This window comes from Podarcis liolepis (genome assembly GCF_965112155.1).
Source record: "Podarcis liolepis genome assembly, chromosome: 4".
NCBI lineage: Eukaryota > Metazoa > Chordata > Lepidosauria > Squamata > Lacertidae > Podarcis > Podarcis liolepis.
This window is the reverse complement of record NC_139558.1, coordinates 78,284,866-78,312,824: the sequence shown is the minus strand read 5'-3', so window position 1 is coordinate 78,312,824 and position 27,959 is coordinate 78,284,866. Positions and strand designations below refer to the sequence as shown.

The 27,959-nt window shown below is 41.4% G+C and overlaps 1 protein-coding gene across 5 annotated transcripts in view; it reads right to left on the bottom strand.

The window, feature by feature from the left end:
- The window catches only part of DCLK1 (doublecortin like kinase 1), a 207,135-nt gene that overhangs the window by 56,168 nt on the left and 123,008 nt on the right, over positions 1-27,959 (bottom strand). For 3 of the 5 annotated variants that reach the window (XM_083498894.1, XM_083498895.1, XM_083498893.1), the window contains exons 5-6: positions 22,770-22,886; positions 14,868-14,962 (exon numbers count right to left, since the gene is read on the bottom strand). In XM_083498894.1, coding sequence (XP_083355020.1) covers positions 14,868-14,962; positions 22,770-22,886 — 212 coding nt within the window. Of the gene's footprint in view, positions 1-35; positions 4,644-14,867; positions 14,963-15,814; positions 16,223-22,769; positions 22,887-27,959 lie in introns of those variants that run through there. The other 2 variants (XM_083498897.1, XM_083498896.1) reach the window with 2 other exon arrangements.

Below are 27,959 nucleotides of genomic sequence, written 5' to 3'. Positions count from 1 at the left end.
CCCATTTTCAAAAGAAGCTCACTGAATATTTAGAATAGATTTTCCCATTTATTTATTACATGACTTACAGGTTAAAATCCAGCAAAGGCAATCTGTATGGCAAGGTCAAATACAAAAACACACATACAATGCACTGCATTGATGGTACAAAATGAAGGCAGTTTACTTGATTTATTAGAAAACGAAAACTATTTTCTGCTGCAGCTACTTTAAAAACGTTTCACTGGTTTTGCTGATTATCAGTTACTTTGGAGAAAACAGAGGAAAAACAAACGAAACCAGAAAAGTATTTCCAAGAAAATAGTATAAAATTGTAAACTTATTTCATCAACTAGCATTTACAATACAGCAGTTTTCTTTCATTGGACAATATAAACCAAATAGAGATTATTATACAAGGTAAAGAACAATTATCCCTATATAATATCACAACACACCAGATGAGATGAGTACAAAATTCGTTCAGTACTTGCTTGTCCATACCTTGCTGCACAGCGATTATTTAAACAAATGCAAACAAAAAAGCACAAATACATACACCAAAAGGCATACAAATATGCACATGCACACTGTGTGTGTGTGTGTACATGTGCAGAAAGAAAGAATACAATCCTGGATCACAAAGGGCTAGTTCTCATTAGTAAAGCCTTCCACATGATCATACACATAGGTATGCAACCACACTGAAAAAAAGAAATCATGAAGCAGCTGTACACATTGTAAACTGGCAACCAACTCCTCAATTTCAGCAGCTGGGGGGAAAGTATAGCTTAGATCATAAGGTTCATTATGTGCAATGTATGGTTCAGACTAATCTTTCTCCATGTAGTCAGATACCTGCTTTGATTACTCTACATAAATCTGGCATATTTGGCATGTGAACCATACCACAGAAAACACCAGCATCGTGTACCCACTTTTTCTCATATGAGGCTGGATCTACAAGTGACAAAGGTCTCTGGAAAGTACAGGCTTTGTATTGTAAACTGGGAGTCATCATTAAGATTCAGTATTACATGCACACATATATACAAGGCTTATTTCTATTTCCATTCATCTCTGTATTTGGTTTACAACTGTATATGCCATACCATACCAATAACAGAGGGTTGAAGTAATTTAAACTTTGAGATGCAACTTTTGACATTGTGATGTGGAATATAAGTTCACAGATCTATAATTCAATTATGTAGAATGTGATTTTAATTACAATGTGAACACTGCTGCCTTAGTATTGCTACTTGCTCATCCGTCGGTGGAAGGGGATCTCTGGATGTGGCTCCAATGTTCTCTCATACATACAAGCCCTTGGATGATTAACTTAAACAAGGAAAAACAGTTGCCTGGCAGTTCAAAGCTTCTTTCCACATGCAGGAACGGAACAATAGACCTTCAACTATTTATTTCCCAAAGCCAAAAGCCTTTTTAAAATAATAAAAAAACAGGAGTAAAGGCTTTCAAAAATAATTTGACTTAACTTTAATGTTTGAACTCCCTGTTCCCCATAAAACCTAAACTGAGAGATGGAGGAAACTTTGGGAAAACTAGCAAAACAAACCTCCAGTGCCTGTGAAATATCCAGCTTAATTAATTGTTAGAATGTTACATTAACACACTTAGCAATCTTGTGGTTTTGTAAAACAAACTACCAGATTCTGGTCACTGGAGCTGCAGCATGTGGACAGGACAGCCTTCCCTCCTCAGCCATGATCTTGGTAAAAACTGTGCCCCACATCTTGCAGGGCAAATAATACAATTGTTTCTGCATTTGCATTTTGGAATTTCTACCCACAGAAAACTGGACTTACAGGACTACTGTTAAATGGTAATACTTTCCAGGCACTGAGGAACTTTCATTTTACAAGTGAATAGAATCTCCCATGAACAATACTCAAATTACAATGTTGTGTGAAACTTGTAAGGTAAGGCCTGTCACATCCCTTAGAAGAGCTCATATAGGAAAACCTGGTATGGTACGCACTGTCTAATAATTTTAAGAACATGTATCTGCCTCCACAGCCCAAACAAAGCTATGCAATATAAGGCTTGTGGCAATATTTTACAGTAATAGGAGAAACAATATTGAAATATTTCAAACACCCAACCCCCGGGGGGAAAAACCCCAGACTTATGTCATTTCCTTCCTTCTAGATAAGTGGTGCCAACACATTAGGAACCTATTCTGATCTCCTATGAATTAAAGTACTAGAATGTAACTGGAAAAGGAAACATACCCAGCTGTTCTTATTCCCTTTGCCTGTTTCAGGTACAATATCTAATGGTTTGGAAAGTAGCTGACATTATAGGTTTCTTTTGAACTGAACAGACTCTAATAAAACCCCCTCTGTAAATATCAATATGTATCCCAGGTTTTCAGGGTGGAATGACTCCAATAGCACAAAGAAAGCACCTGTAGTACATCTTTCCCCCTTAATCACATACTTAACATGTGATAGTGTTGTACTGTCCTTTGCATTGTGACATACTAAAACACAACTCACAGGGTTTTAACCACTGAAGTTGTTGAACTAATGCAAAAACTTCCACTTGCTCAGTGGAACTTCCCTTCCCCCTGTCCATGAGCCCCCAATCTGTCCCAGGGGGGAACCTCCAGAAAAGATTTGTGAGGGAGCTACGGGGAGAAGAGGGAAGAGAAATTCCACTGCACAATTCTAAGAGCTCGCACTGATGGAACAACTTTGGTGTACACAACCCATAATACCATACATCAGCATGGTTTGGCCATTTTTGTTGCATGTTTGAATAAAAAACCACTTAAGATATTTAAATGAAAAGACAGAAGCATGGCCCGTAAAACTTGAGCTTGCCTTCCTAATGGTACTAATACATTTCCTTATGGTGCCCAGTGATTTGTAAGGTGATGCTGACTATATTTCTATAGGAATTAAAAAGCCAACATTAAATGATAAATTATTATGTGAAATGTTAACGGTAGGTGCCTCGTTTAAAACGTTACCCAATGTGTAAGCTACAGTGTCTAGAAGTAACAATCATTAAATTAAAAGCAAGAAATCAGTGTCGCAAGACCATAATGATTTGCAATAAAAGCACTGAGCTCTTGCTCTCAAAACAAGGCAGTAGTTGTAAATATCTGCTTAAGGACCAATCCAGAAGAAATTTCTCCTAAGAAATTTCAGGATCTCCTACTAAAAGAGAGATAACACACAAGCACAAAGGAACACTTGTACTTCTCCCATTCTAATCAATGAGGCTTACTGGATCATGCCCATCATCATAATTAGTTTAACACATACATACATTCACACATACATAATTTCATTGCTCTGAGTTCAGCATATTCGTTTTTTTAACAAGTCCCCATAAAAAGGAAAATGAGAAATGGCTGATTAGACCCAAATACTTCAATCACCATAGAGATTTCTATTTTTAACTGGGGGGGGGGGGAGCTCTGTGCTCACTTTTGTTAAGTGTCTTAAGCCTGCAAAACATGTTCCTATATTTACACCTAACAAACAGGCAAAAAGTCCAAAGCAAAAACAAAAACGCATTTCCTAGTGAAAAACCTAAATTTGCAAAAGTGTTTGTGTAGTGTAAATGATATTATAAGCTGCTTAATCTCAAGGGTGGACTTATAGAAGATTGAGTGGAACTCTGTTTGGGTCCCCAAAATGCCACTCCTGAGGGTCAATAGACACCCCTGGAATGGTGTGAAATGGGGTCAGGGGTTTGGAGCAGGGCAAGTAAATGAAAGGAATTCAACAGGGCTCCCTTGCACAGGATTCAACAAGTGGACTTTCCAAGCTATGACAACTCTTTCTTCTTCTTCAAAATTTGTCAACTTCAGCAGTTTATACAGCACACATTTTTTTTATAATGAGGGCGGATTTCTTACAGAGCTACGAAAAGAGCTCAAAAAGGACAAGCAGTATGAGCAAAGTGCATCTGGACTGCACTTTATTTTCATAACAATTTCTACCAGTTGCCGACAGCTCTACAGGCAAGGGGTCCTTTTCCAATAAAAATTGGAAACAAAGTTTTGAGCAGTAGTAAAGATAGGGGCTCGTATCCAGTGCTACTGTGAGTGGAAAGGATGTGCATAAAAGTTCTTCTACTGATATCTGCTCCTCCAGCAACCCTCTTACCCACATCATAGGCATTTATTTACTGAGGGTTTCTTCACCCTCAGGAGAAACTTTTCAGTGAGGAAGGAAGATGTATGTAGCAGTGAGAAGATGCTCAGGCTGCCCCTTGCATACGTATCCCTTCTGCTCTCTATCATGGTGAGTGTTTTGGAAAATAATAGCACCTTTGCACATTATATTTACCCTATCCAAGTTTCATCTCAAAATGTTTACACAATTTGTTATCACCTAGCCTAAGAGCCCTTGTACAGAAATCAAGTCGCACAAGCACATAACACCATTAAAGTTAATATATTATATATGTATATAGGGACAAACGCCGGTGTTTTAATATTAAAATACGCAAAACGCTTTTGTGCAATTCACTAATGTCGGTTAGCAGCTAACTACATTCTCAGGAAAGTGTTAAACCTTCACCCAATCACAAACCATTATGCACTGTTCCATTTTCTGGGGGTTTTTTTACACAGAGTCTCCTACTGAATCCAAATCATCCGAAGAGAGAGGGCGATACAGGTCCTGTAAGATGAAGTGCAGTATAGATTTGTTTACTGTACTTGATTTGCTGCACTGCAACTTTACTTCTTAATTTTTTAAACTAGCGCCAGAGAGGAAGACCGAAATAAATAAATAAATAAAAATAAATAAATAAAATTCAGCATTCCTGTGATTTAAAACAGGCTTAAAAACAAACTACAGCAGTAATATATATATATATATATATATATATATATATATATATATATATGAGAGATATAATTTATATTCTGACATTTTACCCTTTGATAATTTTGACATCTACTTAGTGATGGTTTCTTTAAAGCATGATAGTATGCTAAGAATCCTGATAATGCCATAATGAATGCCTTTACATTCCTATTGTTTGTTTCATCTCGCAGTATGTGAGAGAACGGAAGCAGTTTGGTAGAATGGCAGCATAAGGGGGGGCGGGGAATAGCTGTGCTTTTACTGACGGTCGCCAAGCAACCAGTTCATATGAGCAAAGAGAAACAGAGCATGTGTATAAGTGAGCCTGTGTGCGTGTTAAGACTATCTCCATTCGTTTTCTACTCCTACTGCTAGGATCCTCTGACTGATCAAATAATCTACAAATGCCAGAGATGTGGGAGTATAATAGATGGCCTCGTTCAATCTACACAGCACAACACATGTCTCACAGATATACAGTACAGAAAAATGAAGAGAGGATGTTCAGGAAGAAGAAAGGGATAGAATGATAGCAGCTTTGTTTCAAGGTGAATTACATGGAGGCGTTTGTTTAGTGGAGATGGAGATAATACAGTGTTAATATGACTTGCCATGCCTCCCATGCAACATTGTAGATTGAACAACACTAGAGTGTGATAAAAGGCAATGCACCAGTGGCATTGGAATGGGCACAAAGGAAGACTCCACAGGAAAATGATGAGAGAAAACTCAACACAACAGGTACAATACTGTAGAAGGACACATGAGGAAGCCTTAGACCAACTCTCGCCAACCTGGTCTCCTCCAGTTGTTGGACAACAGCCCCAGCCAGAACGATGGGAGTTGCAGCCCAACAACACCAGGTTGGAAAAGGCTCCCTTAGACCAAGGGCTCACCAAGTCAAACATCCTGTTTCCACTGGTGGCCTGTTAGGGGACATTGCCAGTCTTACAATAAACAAGCACACATGGAATTATCACAAACAGCAACAAATATAAAATGGTATAAAACTGATTCTGACTTCATCGATGAGGTTATATACAGGGGTAGCCAATATGTTGCTGGGCTGTAATTCCCACCAATCCTGCCTACTAGCAATGGTGTCTGGGGTTGATGGGATTTGGAGTTCAACAACAACTGGAGAGCACAGTGGCATAACACAGTTTGCTGGTGCCCAGGATGGGGCAAGTTTTGTGCTGCCCTGGTAGACTGGGCAGCCTGGCAGGGCTGGGCCATCACCGAGGAAGCTGCCTCTGCAGATCACTCATGCACCAGAGCCCAGGGGAGGAGAGGCACGGTAATGTTGTTACTGCAGCTCCTCCTCTCCGCAGCTTCCGCCTCCAGGTCCGGAATTGGTGCTGGGCCAATGCCAAGCAAGTGGCTTCCACAATTCCCTAGTGCGTGTGACACCCTCCCCCTTCAACTTGGCTGGCATGTGGGCGTCCCTTCAATGGCCAGGAAGAGAAGGAGCTGCTGCCACCCCAGCCCCAAAAGTCTGGGCTGAGCACAGTGTACCTCCCTGCAGCTCTGGCCTAAATAAGGGAGCTTGTTGGGGGCACCTTGCTGTGCCCCCTCAAAACTGTGTGCCCGGGGCCACGGTCCTTCTGCCCCCCTTCTGCCTCTGAAGAGCACCACATTGGCTATCCCTGGGAGGAATGACTAATATAAAGGAATGACTAACAACTTACCAAGGAAAAGGTCTGTGCTTATCTTCTTTCACTTTCTTTCCTATTTTCCTCTCACACCCTTTCATCATTTGATATCTTAATTTTTTTAGCCTCCACCAACTCTCCAGACAATGTTTTAAAACTATCATCCATAAAATTCTACTGCAAACTGCCACAGGCGATTAAAGAAGCAGATATGGGAAGGGGAAATAGGGGACAAAAGAAACTCCATACAAGATAACGGAGAATAAAAGGCCAAATCATGAAATAAGCTGAAGGCGCTGCCTCATGACATCAACATGAAGAAAGCTTTAGACAACTAGAGGAAAGAGCTAAGGTAATAAATCCCAGGGGTAGTGGACAAGTCCTGTAATCTTGTCATCTTGTCATATTCTTCCCTATGTCCCAAAGACTTATATCGTTTTGATTGTTCCGGCAACAAATACTGGAGAGGGGAAATATTTTGGTGTAACAGCTGAAAATTTTCCTCAGGAATCTCTTTTATAACTTCCTCAGCCTTTCGCTGTTTGGCTTTGTGAGCCTAACTTTATACATTTATTATTGAATGTAAGCCGCTCAGAGAACTTTATGTTATAGTGTGGGAGCATCTAATGCTCATGCTCACATAGCAACTTATCGGAGAGCAAGTCCTAGGCTCTGTGGTTTAACCCACAGCGCCACCCGCATCCCATAGTGCCACCTGTGTCCCACTCAGCATTTTCCCCGATTAAGCAGTCTATAAATTTGTCTTAGGGATGCGGGTGGCGCTGTTGGTTAAACCACAGAGCCTAGGACTTGCCAATCAGAAGGTCGGTGGTTCGAATCCCTGTGACGGGATGAGCTCCCTTTGCTCGGTCCCTGCTCCTGTCAACCTAGCAGTTCGAAAGCACATCAAAGTGCAAGTAGATAAATAGGTACCGCTCCGGCGGGAAGGTAAACGGCGTTTCCGTGTGCTGCTCTGGTTTGCCAGAAGCAGCTTAGTCATGCTGGCCACATGACCCGGAAGCTGTACGCCGGCTCCCTCAGCCAATAAAGCGAGATGAGCGGCGTAACCCCAGAGTCGGCCACGACTGGACCTAATGGTCAGGGGTCCCTTTACCTTTAAATTTATCTTAATAAATAACTTGGCACCCTGTTGCACTGCCCCACACTTCAAACTATTTAACTTCTGTGCCATAAGTTGATACCACACAAATAACTTATCTGGAAGGGATTGTTTCTCTACACAGCAGGTGCAAGTAAACTTAATTTATTTTATTTTAAGACTGAGCTTTGGAGTGGAATTTAGACAACAACAGAGGAGATGATAATGGAGGCTGCACAACACAGTAACAGTACTCCATTGTTATCTGCACTCCATCTGTACTCAGGGTCATCTTAAATTGGAGGAATTCATGGACATCCAAGCTATATATAGGGCCCAGATCCCTCTTGAAGCTGGTCCAACTACCAGTTCATAATATACTTAGAATAGGTTCTTAAATCTAGTTGTGCTGGAGCCATCTCCTTCCTGATTCACTGAATTAACATAATGCAAGCCCAGACCAAGCAGAAGGAGTTGTCCTCACCACAGCTCTTCCAGACATCAGCACCAAGAAGCCACCACATGAGCTTCTCATGTTACCTTGTAGTACAGGAAGAAGCTGAACTGCTGTGGCTTGCTGCCATGGTGATGAGGTCAAGTGACCCCACGATGTCAAGTGCCTCACCTACAAATCACTGCAAACTTCATTTACCAGCAAGCACTTCCTGAACCCTAGGTCAGAGGGAGATGAGGGAGCAGACAGGGAGGAGGAAGCTAAAAAGGCAACAGGGCTTAGTGAGCAGGAAGAGGCTGGGACAGAGAGCAGTCCAGGCTCAGAGGCAGAAGAGGATGCTGGAGAGGAGGGGAGGCAGGAGGCAATGATGAGGCAGGCTGTTGAAGAAACCGGGGAGCCTCCCCCTCCTGCTGCGACCTGTTGCCCTCCCCCCCAGTCTCCCTAAACACACAGAGAAATGAAGAGCAATGATTAGGCTGCTGGGGAAGGGCCCAGGGGAGGAGCCTTAGAGACCTGTGGGAAGGCAAGGACCTTCAGTCCTTGCAACTGCCTCGTTGGGACAAGGCATACTGGGAAGAACTGCGTTGATCACTAGGCCTGCACTGTTTTGGTTTCTTGAATGAAGAGTTAACTTCACTGACACTGGTGTTTTTATTGCCCTGCACTCTTCTAGAGCAAATCTTATGCCTAAAGAATTTTACTGTAATGCTTAATAAAGGATGACAGAATGAAACAGAATGAAAAAAGAATGGAAGGCAAGTATGCTGACAATGGAATATTACAAATCTTTAAAAAATAATTTCAAATTGTTGCTAATGCCTCATACATTGAGTTGTATTTTATTCATCGTTACAATACATTCATATTAGCCACACACACAAAGTACCAAGGGCCCAATCCAATACCACCACACCCAGTGCTTCATCAGAAAGAAAAAAAGCTGTGTTCAGATGACAACAGTATAACATCAGTGGGCGGCAGGGAGAGTGGAATTGCACTTACAAGCCCCAGCCCTTCACACTGACCATGCCTTCTGAACAGAGCTGACATACATACAACCTGCATAAACACAAGCTCTGTTCAAGATCAATGTTTGGACACCAGAGATCAGATGCACTGGGAGCGATCTCCTTAAATTATATTGATGCACACTGAATTGTCATTTGAAGAGAGATAGAAATGTGTGCCAAGTTTGTATCTCCTCTGGTACTATTGCCTACATTAAATGGTTTAAAATAGGTGCATCATTGATGTGCACTTATCTAAAGATCTCTATTGTTAACAGCATTTTATTAGGTGCCTGGAGGTCACATCAATAAAAGAGATCCATCCAGTAAAACAGGGTGGGGATACTTTATTCTGTCAAGGACCACATTCCCCCAGGTGTAGTCAGCTAGCTCTGGACAGGGCCAGAGCCAAAAGTTGGCAGACACCCACTTTTCTGTCACTCTTTCTGATACCACCTTTCCCCATTTCCCCCTCCTTGCTGCTCACGTGAAATTAGGCTGAGAGTCTCATGTAATAAAAGGGCAAATCAATGTGCCTGAATTATATCAAGCAGCCCTTCTGGAAGTTCATAGGCAAAGAGAGAGTTCTCTAAAATTTAACTAGTTATCCTTTCCTTAGGCCAATCAGACATGGATATCATTTATAGGAATAAAACCAGTGTGGGGATGTAGGTGCTTTTGTTTTGGTTATGGATGGTACTCACTGGTCACCTTTTTTTTTTTTTGCTGCCCATCGCAGCCATTTTGTATTTGCACCCATGACATTTTTGTCAATATATAACTACCGGCACCTCATTTCCACCACAAAAAGTGAAAAGAACTATAGATCTGTGAGGATATAAGCAGGCTTTATTCATTCTAACAATAATTATGCCATTAATGATGAAAGTGCTTTACAAAGTAAGAACAAAAAGACAAGATCCTGCTCTGAAGACATGCCACCTAAAATTCAACACAAAAGGGGGGGGGGCGGAAGGCGTGAAGAAAGAAAAGTTTAAAAGTGTATAACTTTGTGTTAAGTTCAGATACTCATACTTAGGTTGAGTTTCAGTATTGAATGAGGACTACGAAATCATGCTCTTTGGGACTGAAAGGAATATAGAAAGGGAGATAGAAAGGATAAATGTTTATGACAAGAAGTTTCAGATTTACCTCCACCTATCTGCCCAGCCGCCAAATGTATCAAAGAGTTCCACCATCCATGTCCTGAAGCCAAAAAGGCCAGTTCAAATTTAAGGAAGGCGGTTAAAAAAAACCCACACTATCACAAAATGTTCATGTGAGCAGATGGGGGAAAGAACAAAAAGTTAGTTGAAGTCATTTCTGCTTTTATACTGGTACTTTATTGAACTCATTCTGATTCATTCTCTCTGATTCACTCTGATGTTTCTTTACGCTCCCCAGACTGTACAGAGAAGAAAGAGATAAAAGGGTGCTTCCATTTATGAGCTGGTCCAAAGATACTGCAAAGAGATTTACCCCTCCCGTTCACGAATAGCTAATTAATCAGTAATTGTCTTTAATTTTAGAGTGACAGCACCTTCCATCTTCTTTGAAGGAAGGAGTGCATCAAATATAAACATGTTGAAGAGGCAGGTCTAAAAGGAACAACATAATTATTATACTAACTGTATCATTCCCCTCAAAATCATGGTAAATTTATTAAGTACTTCATGAAAAGCTAGAGTCTAGGAGATAAGTTGAAGCCAGTTCCCTGACTGAAAAGCCACAAACTATGATTGCAAACATTGAAGTCTATAAGATTATGGCCTCATTCAGATTTAATGGCTTAGTGATGTGTGAATCAGCCACAGACATCAGCTCCACTCCTCTCCTCTCCTCCTCTTGGCATCCCAATGAGGTGGAGATAAGAACATAAGAGGCGGCTTGCTGGATCCAACCAAAAGCTTATCTAGCTTAGCATTCTGTTCTTACATTCTGTTCTCCTTTTAGAGGTCTACATGCAGGACATGAGATCAACAGCACATGACTTTTGTGATTCCTGGCAGTTGCTAATTCAGAGGCATATTGCCCTTTGATACTCAAGGTGATATAGCCATTATGACTAGTAGCCTCCATGAATTATCCTCTATGAATCTATCTTACCTTCCTTTAAATCTATCCAAGTTGGTGGCCATTACTACCTCCTGGTAGTGAAAAATTCCATTCTTTAATTATGTGCTATGTATTGCCTTTTGTCTGTCCTTAAACTGTTTTTTAATCAACCAGTTTAGCATTAAGTTTGATTGTGGACAAGTTGTGGTTAGACTTAACTATTGTTAGGGAAGCAAACCAACATGAAACCATGGTTCCCTAAACAATAGTTAAAATTAGCAAATCCTGCATTCCAAAGGGCAGGGGTGTCAACTTGAATAAAATATTGTGGGGGCCCAGATAAGCCCTGCCCCACATAATCGATCCCATGACACAGTGCACACATACCATTTGAATGGGAATGCTCATCAACTTCGTGCAGGCCCAGACCCACGGCTCCTAAGAGTTGGCTCCTATGGCAAGGGGTTGGACTGGATGACCCTCTTGGTCCCTTTCCAACTCTACGGTTCTATGATTCTATGATCCCACTTGCCTCTAGTCCATGGGTAGGCAAACTAAAGCCCAGGGGCCAGATCTGGCCCAATCACCTTCTAAATCTGGCCTGCGGACGGTCCGGGAATCAACGTGTTTTTACATGGGTAGAATGTGTGCTTTTATTTAAAATGAATCTCTGGGTTATTTGTGGGGCATAGGAATTCATTCATCCCCCCCTCCCCAATATAGTCTGGCCCTCCAAAAGGTCTGAGGGACAGTGGACCGGCCCCCTGATGAAAAAGTTTGCTGACCCCTGCTCTAGTCTACACTGTAGTTGAGTGCTGGTATCAAGCTCTTAGTGGTTTCATTCATCTGAGGGTGCCCATTTTCTTTATCCTCACCACAGCTGCCACTGCCCATTCACTTGCCTCTTCTCCTGGCTCAATTCACATTACTTCCCAGAGGGGAAAGACAAGATACATTCTGCTGCTGCTCCTTATCCCCCCCCCCCCCAGCATATTTGTTCAACATTGATAAGTAAGTAGGCAGCAAGAAGACAGGCAAGGAACATGTTCAGGAGGGTCCAAGGACTGGAATTGAGGCCCCCTGCTGATGAACAGGCCTCAACAGGTGCCTGATTAAACCCTGATGCCTTCTCCAGCAGTTACTAATCATAGCTATATCATTCTCTCACAACCAACCTGTAAGCTAAACTATTTATTACATTTATTTCTCACCTTTTTGTCTAGGGAGCTCAAGCTGACCCACACAACATTGCCAAGTGATGTCCCATCTAGATATTGACCAGACCCAATCCTACTTAGCTTCAGCAAGATTTCTACATCATGTGCCTTCAAGACCATGCCCTGGATTATTAAATTAGTTCAGCCAAAACACAGAGAAATGATGGGCCTAACCATATTAGTAAACAGAAATGAGAGACATGAGTGTGCTGTCTTAAGGAAGACTTTTTTTTTTGGTTTCAGAGAAGTAAAGAAGATACCTCTTCCAACTAATTAGCGTCAATCGTTGAGATGCCCACAACTTTGACTTGCCCTATAATAATCAATATAATCAAAGGTGTTTTGTACTACTATGTTACAAGCATGAAAATAACTGCTACAATTATTTCAGAATGATTATTGGTTTATGCACATTGACATAGGAGACTAAATAGATTCTTCTAAAGTCTAATAATGGTGATGTTCTCATGATGAACACGGGAATGAGTATAAGGAAACCTTGGGCTCAAATGCTCTCCCTCTTCTTTGTGACCAGGATAAGGGCTATGACCAGTGGTTCCCAATTAGCTAATTGCTGAGGACCCCCTATTTTTCAAAAGCCAAGCCACGGACCCCCTACTTTTGAAATTTTTGATAACTCTATGGTAGTTACCTCTGCAAAGCAATTTTTTGAACAAAATGTGGGGTAGCCCCTAATAAGCAAAGGATTCTAGGTATACTAAAAACAAAAAAAGACCATAAATTTGTGATTATTACCATGCAAAAATGACAAAAAAATAGTTGGGGGCAGGCAAGGGATGAGGCCACAGACACTCTGGGTGTGTTCAGCAGACCCCCAACTGGGAACCACTGGCTTTTACAGTAATAACTTTCTGTTTCTCTTGAACTCGGCTTCTCATTGAGTATGAAAGTTAGATTGTGGTTTATACTCCATATGGTTAAGTTAAACAAGCCAGCTTCATAACCTGTGGTTTGAGGATGGCTAATTTTGAATCTGAGAAGAATCAGTGATTTAGGATAGTATTCAGCTTAGTCCTATTTAGAGTAGATGCCTTGAAATTAATGAACCCAAGTTAGTTGTGTCCAGGAACATCAATGGATCTACTCTGAGCAGAACAAGCACTGAATATCACCCTTGTATGCAAAGACAGACCAAGTTTAAGGGAGATGCTGCCAATTTTCCTCCTGACCAGATGAAAGGAAGTGAGGGAAGGGGAGAGCATGCAAGTCCAAGGCTCACTTGGCCTTGTTCCATTTCAGGTATGGTGTGCTAAACCATTGTTTAGTGTGTTGTGCAAATGCAACCAGAGTGTGCAGGTGTATTTTTTCGAATACTTTTTGTGCATTGATAAATTGTTCTTTCATTATTCTCCACTACTCTTGGCTTGAGGGGGACATACTTTTGTCTCTTTTTGCACCATAGAGTTCATTGTTTTGAATGAAGGGTGGAAAGGGCATTAGTCTTTCAACAGAGAAACGCTTTGCAATATATCATTAAAAATGTAACATCACAAAAGGAGTACATTTCCTTAGAGAGAGCTCTTTCACAAATGCCAAGAAGGGCAGTTGTTTCAATTCAACTGTTGTTCCAGTTTATACAACAGCTTCTAAACAAGAACTGTAGACAAGCTATTTTGACCAGGCATGCTACACCTGTAAGAACAGTGGTTTTCAAACAGTCATCCCAGAGCCCTGGAGTTTCTTCTAAGCTTATCAGGGGAGAAGTAATGGACTGCCAAACGCCCAAAAGACAGATTGTCCTTCATTACCCTGCAAAATTCAGCTACAAGAAACTGTTGGGTGTTTTCCAGGTTGAAGTCAGTTCACGTGGGACAGCAGAGAGGCCCAACAGATTTGGCCAGAACACTGCAGAAACATGTTTTTCTGCAATGCCCCATGGATCTGTGATCTACCTGCAGGGGTTCCTGGGATGCTTACAAAATTTCACCTCCCCAATTTTCTCTCTAAGGTTCCAGGTCTTGGGTGTGTTTGTGATACCAATGCATTAGTTATCTGCGATTACTTTGGATTAGATTTCTAGACCTTGTAGAGACAACCTTGTAGAGAGCTCTTGCCCCAGCTTTCAGTTCCTTCCATTTTCCCCACAATACTGTTTTTTCTTACTGTTATGCTATGCACATGAACAATTGTACAAACTGAAACAATACTCTCAGAGTTCTAGGCAAACATTCATACATATGAGAGCATATGCTCAAAAATATTGCACCCAGTGTTTCAATGCACACAATTGTTTCTGCTTATCAGTGCAGGGTGGGGGAACAGTATTAATGGGAACAAATGGGAGGCTCCAAAATGAGCAAGTACATCAGGTCCTGAGACAATTAATGAAATTTTCCAGAGGATGGGATATGGAAATAGGGCAGAGCAGAAGGCCAAGCAAAGCATTGGGTTGGGGTGGGGAATTCCCTATCCCAAGGGATTTCTCAGCAGATCCCTAAATGAATAAAGTTTGAAAACCACTGCAACAGATTAAGCTATTTAGTATCAATGTATTCTCTTGGACACTCTTAATAACTGCAAGTTTCCTTACCCTCTGTTTCCGCAGGCTTCCTGGGCTAGTGGGAGAAGGGCTTGGAGACTTCCCAGAGCGGGGAGTAGAAAGCTGGCTACCAGGAGTTCCATTAACTAGAAGGACAAACAAATAGATTAGATATGTGCATCGTTGGAACAAAAAACTAGGCAACGTGCAACAAACATGCTTCATATTAACCAGTTATTTCTTATATTATAAGCATTAAATAAAGTAGCTCTCAAGCAAGCACTCTCCACATTACGATTCAATACTAGCCTGCCTTACATTGTGCTTAGACGAGTGATCAACTAATTGGTATTCATTGTGTGGCCTCAACACCGATGAAATTAAAATTATTGTACTCAACTGTGGAAAAAGATGCAGAGCCATATGCTTTCCCCACCCTGCTGCTGCCTGCATAAAATCTCTTCCACTCCTTGCTTTATATATGTTTCTTAATCTATTAGAAATTTAAGATCACTGCTATATTATAGACAATATCAAAACAGTGTTGGTACTGATAGGTCACTACCTTGCAGAAGTGTCTACATAGCACCTTTGACCCAAGCATTATGGGTTCTGCCATTTCTAACAATGTTGCCCAATACACCTCAGTTACTCTCCTCAAAATATGAATGGCTCTTTTAAACGGTGGAAACACTTGTTACGAGTAGCCTTTTCTATTTCCATAAAATCTGCTGTAAAACAAAGAGCAAAAACCTGGCAGAGACAGAAGGCACAGCACAGAGCACCTAAGCAAAGGATGCCAACGATGTAGGGAAAAATCACATAGATAGAGAAATGCCACGGAATAAAATGTCTCCTCAGACACACCACTGCTAGGTTACAATCCATATTCATCAGCAACAGGAAAGGGGGTGGGTAGCGGCAACTACCAGGCATCCGAACTCTCCACCTTGTATTAATATTTACATGTCAGGATAGTAATAAGGCATTTAACTTACCTTCTATGAGTTCTAACATGGACACAGACTTAGTGTTTAATCAGATAATGCCAAGCAGGAAAACGTTTGCCTTTGTACTACACCCAAGCAGCAGCAGAAATGGGAAGCGCTGGGATTAGTTAAGGATAGCCAAAGCTGCTCACAGTGAGAGCTGAATGAGATGCAGGATTCATAAGCCGAAGCCTTTTCTGCGTAAGGCTGACGTCTTCCGAGCAGCAGTGGGAGGTGCAGGTGCTGTCTTAGGGGCTACATCAAAGGTGTCAATTAAGCACAATGCCGCGACTTCAGAATGCTGAGCAACTGCAGCCCCCACTCTGATCGGCGAAGCCCCAAAGCCTTAACCATCTTACATGCTGTACACTGAATCATAATGAGGTGCCTTTGGGGGCAATATACTAAATGACTCATGTGAAAATCACAATGACAATAACTCTTGTAAAGCCACAGCTGACTGGCAGTCTCGCAACTGCTAAACCCATCAGAGAAAACTGGATTTTTAGAGGTTTGTGGGGTGGAGAAGGCGTTCCCACCCCCATCTGCCATATATTCAGAGTGATAAACACCGGTCCCGAGATGCTAGTGCGCGATACATTATTTCTTCAGCTGAGACAAGAAAAGGGATTGGCATGGTAACTAATGATTACAAATTCTGCTATATGTTAGCGCTCATCCTTGAAAGCCTATTTCTTCCCATGCATTGGCTGTGGTGTGGGAAAGGCATGTAGTTAACAGACAGTGTCAGCTAGAATGATGAGGAAAGGTTTAACCTGTGCTTTGGGAAGTCTCTTGTTTTTCACAAGCATGAAAACAGGATTTTGAGTGAATGGATGCCAAGGACAAAGGATTGTGAATCAGCACTCATTCATCAGTGGTATTAAATGGAGTGGAGGAGTACACCTACACGTGGATTTTTAAGAGGCAGGCTAGTCTAGTAAAGGATGAAAGATAGAAGCATTCCAGCCAGCAAAACATTACTACCAAGATTATAAACATCCTGGGCTTGTACATAATTTCTCTCTCTTTAAGTTCATCTGATGCCACACATACATGTCACACATAGAAAACCTCTAACATTCCTTTGAGGATCCTGAATGAGACTACAATATGCCTTTGAAGACAGTTACAGTATCATGCCACCCGGGGTGCAACATAAGACCAATTCATACTATTACAGGTTCTTTCTCCATCATCTCCAGTTTCAAATATTCTCAGGTAGCAAGACTGGGAAACATCTTAGTGCCCAGAGAGCGCCACCAAATAACAGTTTGGGGCTAGGTGAACTAAAGGTACCCATGTAGTATACTCCAGATTATATGGTGGATTCCCCTGCTTTCTCACTCAGCCTGATATCACCACTTTACTAAAAACCGATGGAAAGAGGTATTGGAAAACGAGTTTTATGGTCATCATTCCATCAGGAAAACTAGCACAGAGACCAATCCCTCATCTCCAGTTTTCAAGGACCTGTATGCTAAGGAAAGCCATATTTATTAGGTAATGCCAACACTCTCAGTGGTGCTCTGAGACAACTTAGATCTAGTACATGTCTTTTTCGAGAAGTATTTTAGCACTGCATCCTACAGAACCTTGTAGTTCCATAGCAGTTTGTAGGTGCAAAATGCACACAGATTTTGCATTCTGACAATGTTTTTGCATTCAGTTTCCTTCACAGATATTCCACTCGGATTAAAAGGGGTGTGTGTGTGTGTGTGTGTGTGTGTGTGTGTGTTGGAAGCAGGCATCAGCAATAGTCAGCCTTCAGGCAAAACACCCCACCGACTACTCCACTGTCAGATACTGATTGCCACTCCAATTTCCAAACTGCAGGCAAAGAGAAGTGTAGAGAAAGTGGCATTTGTTGGAACTGAATTTGTTGGTAGTACACTTTCCCCAGCCTGGTGCCCCTAGATGTTATGGACTACAACTCCCAAGAACCCAAGCCACCATTTCACAATATGAAGGCTGCCTTGGGGGGTGCACCTGAGGCCACATATCCACACTGACTTCTCAATGCAGTTATTTGGGATAGGTAGTTACTAGCCAGGAGACAAAGCCTTCTTGCTTGCCTTACCAGTTATGTTGAAGTCTTACTCACTGAGGATGACAGTAAATACTTAAATCCAAAATAAAATCCTTTGTATTGATTTATGCTCATTCTGGGTCTCTGACATTTTCAGACCAAAGAGCAACCTAAATGGAGGATGTAGGAACATGACAGTCTGCTTACTAAATTTCCTTGTATTGTAGGGTTTTAATTTAAAGTTGTAACTATTTCTGTCACAACACACTAAGTTGGAATCTATGGCTCTAAAACAGTGACACCTCAACCTCCACAGCAGGGCCCAACAATACATATTTAAAAGCACATATTCATTTTCTAGGATAATCTGCCAGTTTTCTTAGAAAAAAGCAGAGGCAGCACATTGTACTAAAATTATATTGCTTTTTAACAACTGCTGGTTAGAGGGGAGAACATTTTGTACTTCTGCTAAAACATGCCTGTTCAGTTGTTGTTGCTTCTTTACTAAAATGGGTTGCCAGACACAATAGAGACAAAAGGTGGGGGGGGGGGGGCAAGATGCCAAGGTGAATAAAGTGAAATGTGTTTAAGCAAAATAATAATAATAATATTCCAAGAATTGGTTTTTTTTAAAGTATAATAATGAAAGCGAAGTGCACAACAAGTGTTTACCACACTTATCAGCCAATCACCCTTTCCCACCACCCTTCTGAGTAACACCCCTCCCCACCCTCTCACTATATATAAGGGTCTGGTGACTTCTATTTCAGTCTCTAAGGTGCTACTGGAATTAATTTTTTTATTTTGCACAACAACCATTACCTTAAATGACACAGACGACATCCTTGAACCTAGCTATGGATGCCAAGAGTATTCTGCAACATGTTTTGTTTTGTGTGCTGTTACAGCAAAAGAACCACAAGACAGCTTGTGTAGCTCACAGCTAAGTCTATGTTCTGAGCTGATCAGGACCAATCTAGACACCAGATTTTGTAACATGGCAGACAGGTTATGCATAGGCAGATTTAAGGGTGTGTGAATGGTTTGGTCACACTGTGCTCTGAGCCTCGGGGGCACTACAGGAGATGCCGCAACTATGATTTAGAATGGAGCGTGAGAAGGGGGGGAGGCTCTGAACTTTGGCATTGCATAGGGTGCCATTGAAATCTGAGACCCCCAAGGTCCACCACTAGGTTATGCGAATGTACCATCTCAGAATACAGGTGATGGTGGAAGATGAATGTTTGAATGGTCCCCAACCATAAAGTGCCTCTGATTTTAGAAGGCTAATATCTGGGCTCAGATCCATATAAAAATTGGGGAACCTGAGACGTCTCCATAGCCAGGGGTTGGTACAAAGTAGAGAATGTATGATGAGCTGGATGGACACACTGGTCTGACTCAGGCAGGAAGCTTCCTCTGTCGCAGATCAGACTAAATACTCATCTAATGCAGTATTGTTTACTGTCACTGGCAGTTGCCCTCATAAGTCTTAGAAAAGGTGTTCACCATCACCTGCTAAGCCACCCTTTTAACTGGATATTATTATTTATTAAATTTGTTGTCACTTTTAACCCAGAATGACTTCCAACGAACTAACCAAACAAAACCCACATAGGTACATTTAAACCAAGGGGATAGGGAATATATTAAAAACATCCTGGCCACTTCTAAAAGGCCACAGATAGTTAAAGGGCAAAGGAGATGGTGGTGGTGATAATGCCTAGAACTGCAAAGCATGCATTCTTCCGCTGAATAACGGTCTCTTCTTGGGGGACAGGTATCTGACAAACTCCTGCAGTAGAGATGGGAGTGAGGCAACATGACTGATGCTGAGGAGATACAGCCTTGATCATTCCCTGTATAATTCAGATGTGAATTCAGGGATTCTTTATGAGCTGTAGCATATACCATGAATCTGCAGTGAGGATTCTTGATGTTAGGGTTCCTGAAGCAACTTCTTTCCAGTTCTGGGTATAAATTAAAGCTGAGGCACAACTGGAAACAAAACTGTACTTTATTTAACTTTATCCCACTCAATGAGGGATAATCCCTTCACTAGCAAAGGCACAATACCATAGTGCAAAAAAGATATGGGTCCAGGTACAGCTCATGACAAAATTCAATTAAAAGCACCGGAATTGATTAGTTTATGTCATTGGTTTCACTGGGACTTGGCCATGATGATTTTTTGTGGGATCAAGGACAGAATGTGGAAACTGGTGGAAACAAACCACTATCAGGAGAAACAGCTGGCGATTACAGATCAGCCATTCCACTGCAACAGAAGGAAATCAACTGAGCAAACTAATAATAGTTTTATAACCCTGTTTAAAATCTATGCCATACACTTGTTGTTGTTGTTTAGTCGTTTAGTCGTCTCTGACTCTTCGTGACCCCATGGACCAGAGCATGCCAGGCACTCCTGTCTTCCACTGCCTCCCACAGTTTGGTCAAAGCTATACACTTAGCCATATTTAAATGTAATCATCCACCCACATTAAAAATATGAAAACTATTGAAATCAGTTCAAGGTATTCCATGACAACTCGCATCTTGCAATCATATAAACTAATGGCTATATGTTGTTATATACTGTAATAAATATTTCACAGTGATTACTTTTAAGACAATGCAGGATACCATTTAAAAATAAATCCATTTGGATACCATGGAGCTATCACACAAAGCAGTTGCTTAGCACAGAATTTCTTTCATATATCCCCTCCCTCTTTATATCATTAAAAGAGCCAGCAGGGAGAGAAGAGTACACCGTTTATTTATGGTATTTATATATCACCCAATTAATTATGTCCTCTAGACACAGTTCAAATTTTGACATGGTTCACTTTTGACTGACGTGAAAATGTCCAAAAACAGCAGTGGTGAAAATTAATCTTGACATCTCTAGGACAGCTACAAGTATTGTATCAAGTGTCAGGGGACTACACCCCAGCCTATTCAAATATACAAGGAAGGTGTGGAAAGCTTTGTGATTTGTAGACCATTTGGCAACAAAACTGTAGTCAAGTTAATCGCTCAGCTTCCCAAGGAACTGCAGCCTATTGAACCTTGACTAATGAATTTGACTCTACCTAGTGCCTTTTTTAAAAAATAAAATAGAAAAATAGGTGCCGGAGCTCACCATGAACTTCTCCCTTGTTCTCTTAGAATGGCAATGGTGCCCCACCTGCAGGAAGACTTATACTAGGCTAAGGGAAGAGTCTGAATGGGAAGTTGATCTTAAGGCAATGGTGCACAGTTAACTCACTGTCCCAACCTATATACAAGCAGTGTATAAGGAGAAAATGGGGAAAACAGAGGGCTTTTTTCTTCTTCTAGACCTGTGTTTTGAGAAATGTGTTTTAGGATGGCCTGAAAATAAATGTATGCTTTTAAAAGAATAATCACAACTTAAATGCAAGGAGTGCCAGTTCTATGAAGATGTATATTTTGTTCATTTCTGTTTTCATGGTTACTGTCAGGGAACTGACATCGGAGCTAGAGGCGGAGGGGAGGCTCTCAAATGATGCAGGAGAAGGGCCCAGCAGGGAGAGAGGCAGCTCCGCAGATGGGGAAGCAAATCAGCGCAACACCAGGAATAAAGGGGGGCAGATGGGGGAATCGGCGAGAGGGCTCCAGGACTCTTCACCGGACACCAGCGGGGAGAGCACGGGTCCTCCACTACCCACGCCCTCCCTGCGCAGAAGACTTCCGCGCAGGGAGAGTAGGAGGAGACTTGGCGTCAAACAACTTTTATGTTGGAAAAGGTTTAAGAAACGCCCACTGACGGATTCTGCTAGTGACTGAGGCAGCCACGAAGTGAAGGGCTGCCCAGACAGAAAGGTTTAACCAGGCAACATAGCCAGGAGAGGCGGCAACTTACGCACAAGCAACCCATACTCATTACAGTTACACACAGTCTTAAAACTGGTATGGGCAATAATCCAATTTATAAGACCATAAGAAAAGCTTGATGGATCATGCTAGTGGCCCATTTGGTCCAACATCCTGTCAGTGCATAAAACTGACAGGTAAACAACCAAAATAAAAAAATTTCCTTCCAGTAGCACCTTAAAGACCAACTAAGTTAGTTCTTGGTATGAGCTTTCGTGTGCATGCACACTTCTTCAGATACACAGTGTGCATGCACACGAAAGCTCATACCAAGAACTAACTTAGTTGGTCTTTAAGGTGCTACTGGAAGGAAATTTTTTTATTTTGACTATGGCAGACCAACACGGCTACCTATCTACTACTAGGTAAACAACCATAATTGTAACAAGCCCAGAAAACAATGACACAACAGAAATGACAGTCCGTACAGCAGCAACAAAAATATATTATACTATGTAATATTCTGAATATGCAAGGAAATTACCTTCCCACACCCAAACCAGTCATATGTTAACAAAATCAGAGACACTGGCCTGGTTTGAGTGATGTTTTATGGCCTACATAGCCAGCAATGGGTATCAGGACCAAGTGCTTCCTTTCTGCCTTGCATTAAGCCTGAGTTCTCAGTTACGTCCAAAACCAGGGAACTCTAGTTAAATGCAGTTAAATACAAACAACCAATATAAAAACAATTCAGAAGTAAAACCTACATAACCGAAATAATTTATTACAAGTGAATAAAAAGTACATATAAATGAACAGTGATATGAAATCCTTAACAGGCTGATTCTGATATTTTAAGTTACATTATTCCAGTTTTTAATATAAGTTAAATCCGAGTTCCCCACTTCAGATGTAACAGGGAACTGTGGTTTAATACAACCCAGAAATGAAGCGGTGCTCAAGGTGAGAAGGAGCACTCCCAATTCCCAGCTTTATGAACCACAGTTTATGAAGCCTGGAGCAACTATGCTAAGCAGGCCCTTGAAAGTTTGCCTTCAATACTGTATTTATGTAAAGTTACATAGACTCCTTTACCTGAGCTGGTGGATGCTGGAGATTTGCTGCGTCTAGACGGACCAGGACTCTTGGTAGTGCTCCTACGTGGTGTTGAAGCTATTTTGGTATAGGAAGTGGATTTCACTACCCGACATTCTGAAAGACAAAGAAACACCATTCAGTTAGCAAATTGTGGACAGAATGCGCATGCTTATTTGCCTTTAAATTCCTCCATAAAGAAATATACACAAGTATCCTAGTCTCCAGTGGAAAATTAACTGTTAAATCAAGAATAGACAACAGGGTGACCTCCACATGTTCCTAGACTCCAACTCCCTTCATTCCTGAACACTGGCTATATTGGCTGGGTCTGATAGGAGTTGTAGCCCAGCAACTACTGGAGGACAACACGATGGCTACCCATGTTAAACAATGACCACTTGTACATCATATCAAGGTGCAGCTTGCTTTTAAAATATACTCCCCCATCGCCAACACTCTGCATTGTAATCTTGTGTCAGTGGATGATACTAAATGTCTGTCATACCTAGATAATGTTGGGAATCTGAGGTGAGATACCCATGCAGTGGAAGTTGTCCCCAGTTCCAGTCACTACACAGAGGCAGCTTAGGGTCCAAAATAGTTTACTGCTGCAGAAGATAAGGCTCAATAAAACAGTTCCTGATATTGTTACATCCAACGTGTAGACTTTTGCAGATATAAACATGCAAGTACAAAGTATCTCTGTTGTTCTGGCAGTTCAAGATGGAACACAGACAGACACACTCACTTCACAAGACTGACCCCAACACACACAGCACAAGACCCCAGACAGATGAGCTGGCATGCCTTCATCACTTATATAGTTGGCACTGGGCCATTACCATAACAACTGGATCGGCTGACACTATACCTGTTGGCTTTGCTCATTCATGGAGTGATTTATGCTCATGAAGAAAATTAATCATTTCCCTATGATGCCGCTTTAAACAGTCATGGATTCCCCCAAAGAATTCCTGGAACTGTGGTTTGTTAAAGGTGCTGAGAGTTGTTAGGAGACCCCTCTTCCACTCAGAGAGCTACAATTCCCAGCAGTCAGTTCTGATTTTTGAGGAAGTGTTTAGGCCACATAAGATGATGCAGGTTCCTATCTGCAAATCAGTCATGAGTGGCTTGAAGAAAAGTGAAACAGGTTTGTTGCCCTTACATAATTCTCTGGTGAACTGCAGCTTACAGCAAAGCACACAGAATTTATCACAGGCAGAAGGAAACCCTCTAGTTCTTCCTAAGAGAAATCAGTAAAATCAATGTGTCTATGAAACTGCCATCCCATGCGAGACTAAGATGTTCAGGTTAGAATTTACGTATGCATACACAGCTCTGTGTTATGCCTGAAAATGGCTCTTGGACTGAGAATCTGAGAAATGAAGTGTCCATTAAAGCCAACATATTGCAGTCATGATGAAAATTAAAAATAAATCAGCAGACAATTCAGGTAAAACAGCAAGAAGAAAAAGAAATGTGGGTATTTGGCAAGATGGTATTTAAATGAAACGTTGTGTACTGCCAAGGGAACCTTAGGTTCGAACGGTGGGTTTTAATATACTACTGATGATGATGATGTGGAAATATATATGTATGCCAGCCTTCAGGGGAGCGTCTACCTGTCTGGGCTTACTAGGCACTCTGGTTGAAGTTTCACAAGTTCAATTTTTGAAAGCTCAACTCCATCTTGGAGGGCATCTCCAGCTTAACCCCTGAAGGTTGCTGCTATGACTTATCATCTCCAACTGACCAGCACTCTCTGCTTTGGTCAGGACACCTCCTGGGTGAGAAAACCATCAAAGCTATCCACTCCTGGTGCTGAATGAAGGACCGCTTTATCTGTGACCTGTGCTCTGATTGACTGAGTGTCAGCCGTTGCTCTCCCATCAGATGTCAAAGAGATAAATAATTACCTGACATTCAGAAGACATCTTAAGGCAGCCCTGTTCAGGGAAGTTTTTAATATGTAACACTGTACTGTTTTTAACACTGATTGGGAGCCGCCCAGAGTGGCTGGGGAAACTCAGCCAGATGGGCGGGGTATAAATAATAATAATAATAATAATAATAATAATAATAATAATAATAATAATTATTATTATTATTATTATTGCTCAGTCGAACATGGGTAGGAACCCCTTAAAAATGGGCTGTGGTATGAAGCCCTGTCTCCATCACACCACGGATTCCTTCACCTCAGGGTCCATCGTCCATCAACAATCATAAAACTCCCCCTGCAATTAAGTACCTATGCTATATTACTCATGAGGAGACCAGAAGACTGCCTATAAGTAATTAAACCAGCTAAAGAGCTCCTTTATTTTCCAGTCTGCTTTGTCCATTTGTGATACTCATATACTCTTCACCTAGATAAATCAGCACACAGCGATCATGATCAGACCAGGATAGCGCTTTATTCCTGTCCGCAATTGCAGGCAATTGTATTATGACTTGATTGTGCAACACTGTATTTAAGTTGCACCTCAGCTCATGGAGAAATGGAGTTCTTTTTATGTATCAGAAGCACTAAATTCCCTACTGATTAGGACACCCAGGCCTGTGTTCTAGAATCTAGATAATAAACAGATGCTGACCTAAAATAGTTGTGTGGCTTCCTGTCTCACCTACCAGAGGCAAGCTCTTCTCTGCTCCAGCGGGGTGTACTTTGACACCACGCATGTGGTAGCTGGATCTCAAAGGCTCCAGAATGCCTTTGTTTTGCTAAGTGGCTTGTTAAACAAAATTACCTATAAAATTATGAGCATATGGTGCATCACTCCAGTGCATACTTGATGCATCTGCAAAAAGGATAAGTAGTTCTGTTTGAAAGGCATAACTTTGCTTGTAGAAGGCTCCTAACACTCCTCTGTTTGAGATACTGTTAATAGGGTGGATGGAAAGAAGTAGGTTTCTGCAGTTGTGAATATATTTTAATTAGCATGTTATATTAGTAGCAAAGGTATCTGTGGCCAAAAACTAGAAAAACGCACAATTGCATATTGGACAAATAAACACTATGAGTCACAGAAATCAAGCAAACTATAGCTGAACAGTTCCAAAAAGTGTTTGGAAAGTTGACTTCCTTTTTTAAACTTTCTGACCAGTTGTCTGTCAGTTTGCATTTTTTGGTGAAGAAAGTATTGATCTGATGTGTAGAGATCTTTCCTATTCTAATTTATTCAAGAGGGTTCTGGAAGCTTCTTTGTGTGATGTAAGCTAGTGCAAGCTGGAAGTTTCCAGCCCACAAGTTAAGTTTCTATTCTGCCTAGAAAACAGGCAGGAGGTTCCTGATGTTTGGGTTATTCCTTCAGAGAAGCTGAACAGCTGGTTTGGACTGGTTCTGTTATCTTTTTCACTTAAGCTCATGCTGACTATAATAACAGGCCAGAAGGAGCCTGAGTTTCACTTTCTGACTTTCTTTCCTTCTGGTGTAGTGTTCTGTACAAAGTATACTTAGTGTTCAGGTTTTAGTCTTATTACAAGTTATTGTAAGTTTAGGTTAAGTCAGCTACAACTGGATTTCTTATGGACAGTGCCAATTTGTGACCATTATGCTCATTTACCTTCAGTAACAAGTAGTAAACTCTGCTGGAAGAAATACAATGGCCTCTGGCCTATTTTGGGGGGAATCCTGCAATGTGCTAAGTCTTTTACTCTGCAAACTATATGTTGGAGTTCTGCTCTGGATCAATATTGAGTAGAATTCTTAACATTATTTACTATATATTTTTGATAGTTGTTTGTCTGTTCACTATGCATTTGAACACCATGTGCATTTGGATATCATAACCAATTTTTGCATGATGGCTCCTGAAATCAAGGAACAGGTTTTCATCTATGTTTATTTAGATACAATGGTAATTTTTTTGATGAAGATGGTGGACTGACCCTTTCAAAGCTGCACTGATTTCCTTGAGCTCCCGAGCAATGTTGGGCATGAGAGTGGTAGCAGACAATCAAGGTCAGGACTGAATAAACATAAAATAAGATGTATGGTGCTGTGGGTTAAACCACTGAGCCTAGGACTTGCCGATCAGAAGGGCGGCTGTTCAAATCTCCACGACGGGGTGAGTTCCCGTTGTTCGGTCCCTGCTCCTGCCAACCTAGCAGTTCGAAAGCACGTCAAAGTGCAAGTAGATAAATAGGTACCACTCCGGCGGGAAGGTAAACGGCGCTTCCGTGCGCTGCTCTGGTTCACCAGAAGCTGCTTAGTCATGCTGGCCACACGACCCGGAAGCTGGACGCCGGCTCCTTCGGCCAATAAAGCGAGATGAGCGCCGCAACCCCAGAGTCGGTCACAACTGGACCTAATGGTCAGGGGTCCCTTTACCCTTTACCTTATGCTTAGATCCAGTTTCTTGAGACTGCATAGCAAATACAGTTATTATTGTGGGGAATTATAAGCAGTGTTGTCAGGTGATCTGTTTGGGAATCTGAACCTCAAGCAATACTTCAGATAGCAGTTGTATCAGAGGAAAAGAAACTCTAACCTTAACTTCCTGCAGTCACAAACCTATCAGCTGGTCCTCACACATAAAATACGTTAAAAGGATGCAGGGTCCCCTCCTCTTCTCCTGAACCATCTTTTTTCAATAAATCAGTTTCCAGTCTACTGCCCACCTGCCCCAGCAGCATTGCTGACAACGATGCATATAGACAAATTGAAGAGAGAAGGAAGTCTCCACCCTTTCACTCTGATAAGGTGCACAGTGGTCAGGAATAGGGGAATGAGTAGAACACCCTTCTGCTCCGGATTGGAGCAACAATAGTTGAGCAAAGTTTAGACTGAAGGGGACAGAAAGTTTCATAGTACTTGAAGAGCAAGATTTAATTACATGCTAGCGAAATTTACAATACAAAGGACTTACAGAAAAACTTGAAATAATACAGATGCTAAATAATAATCAGTCTATTGATCCAACCGCATGAAATAAAAAACAAATCAATCAGGCTGCAAAACAGTAATTTCCTGCATTATGCTGACCTTGTAAAGGACACAAGTTCAAACGTGTTAGATCACTGAAGGCTTTTCCCTATAAAATGAAGATGATAAACAATACATAGCAAAGGCAACAGACAGAAAATATGCCAATATGGTGTCAGTGCTAGCAAAAAAATAATGAAACCAGAAGAAAAAGGAGAATGCACTCCAACACTGCAAGGTTTTTTGAAAAAGCTTTAAAA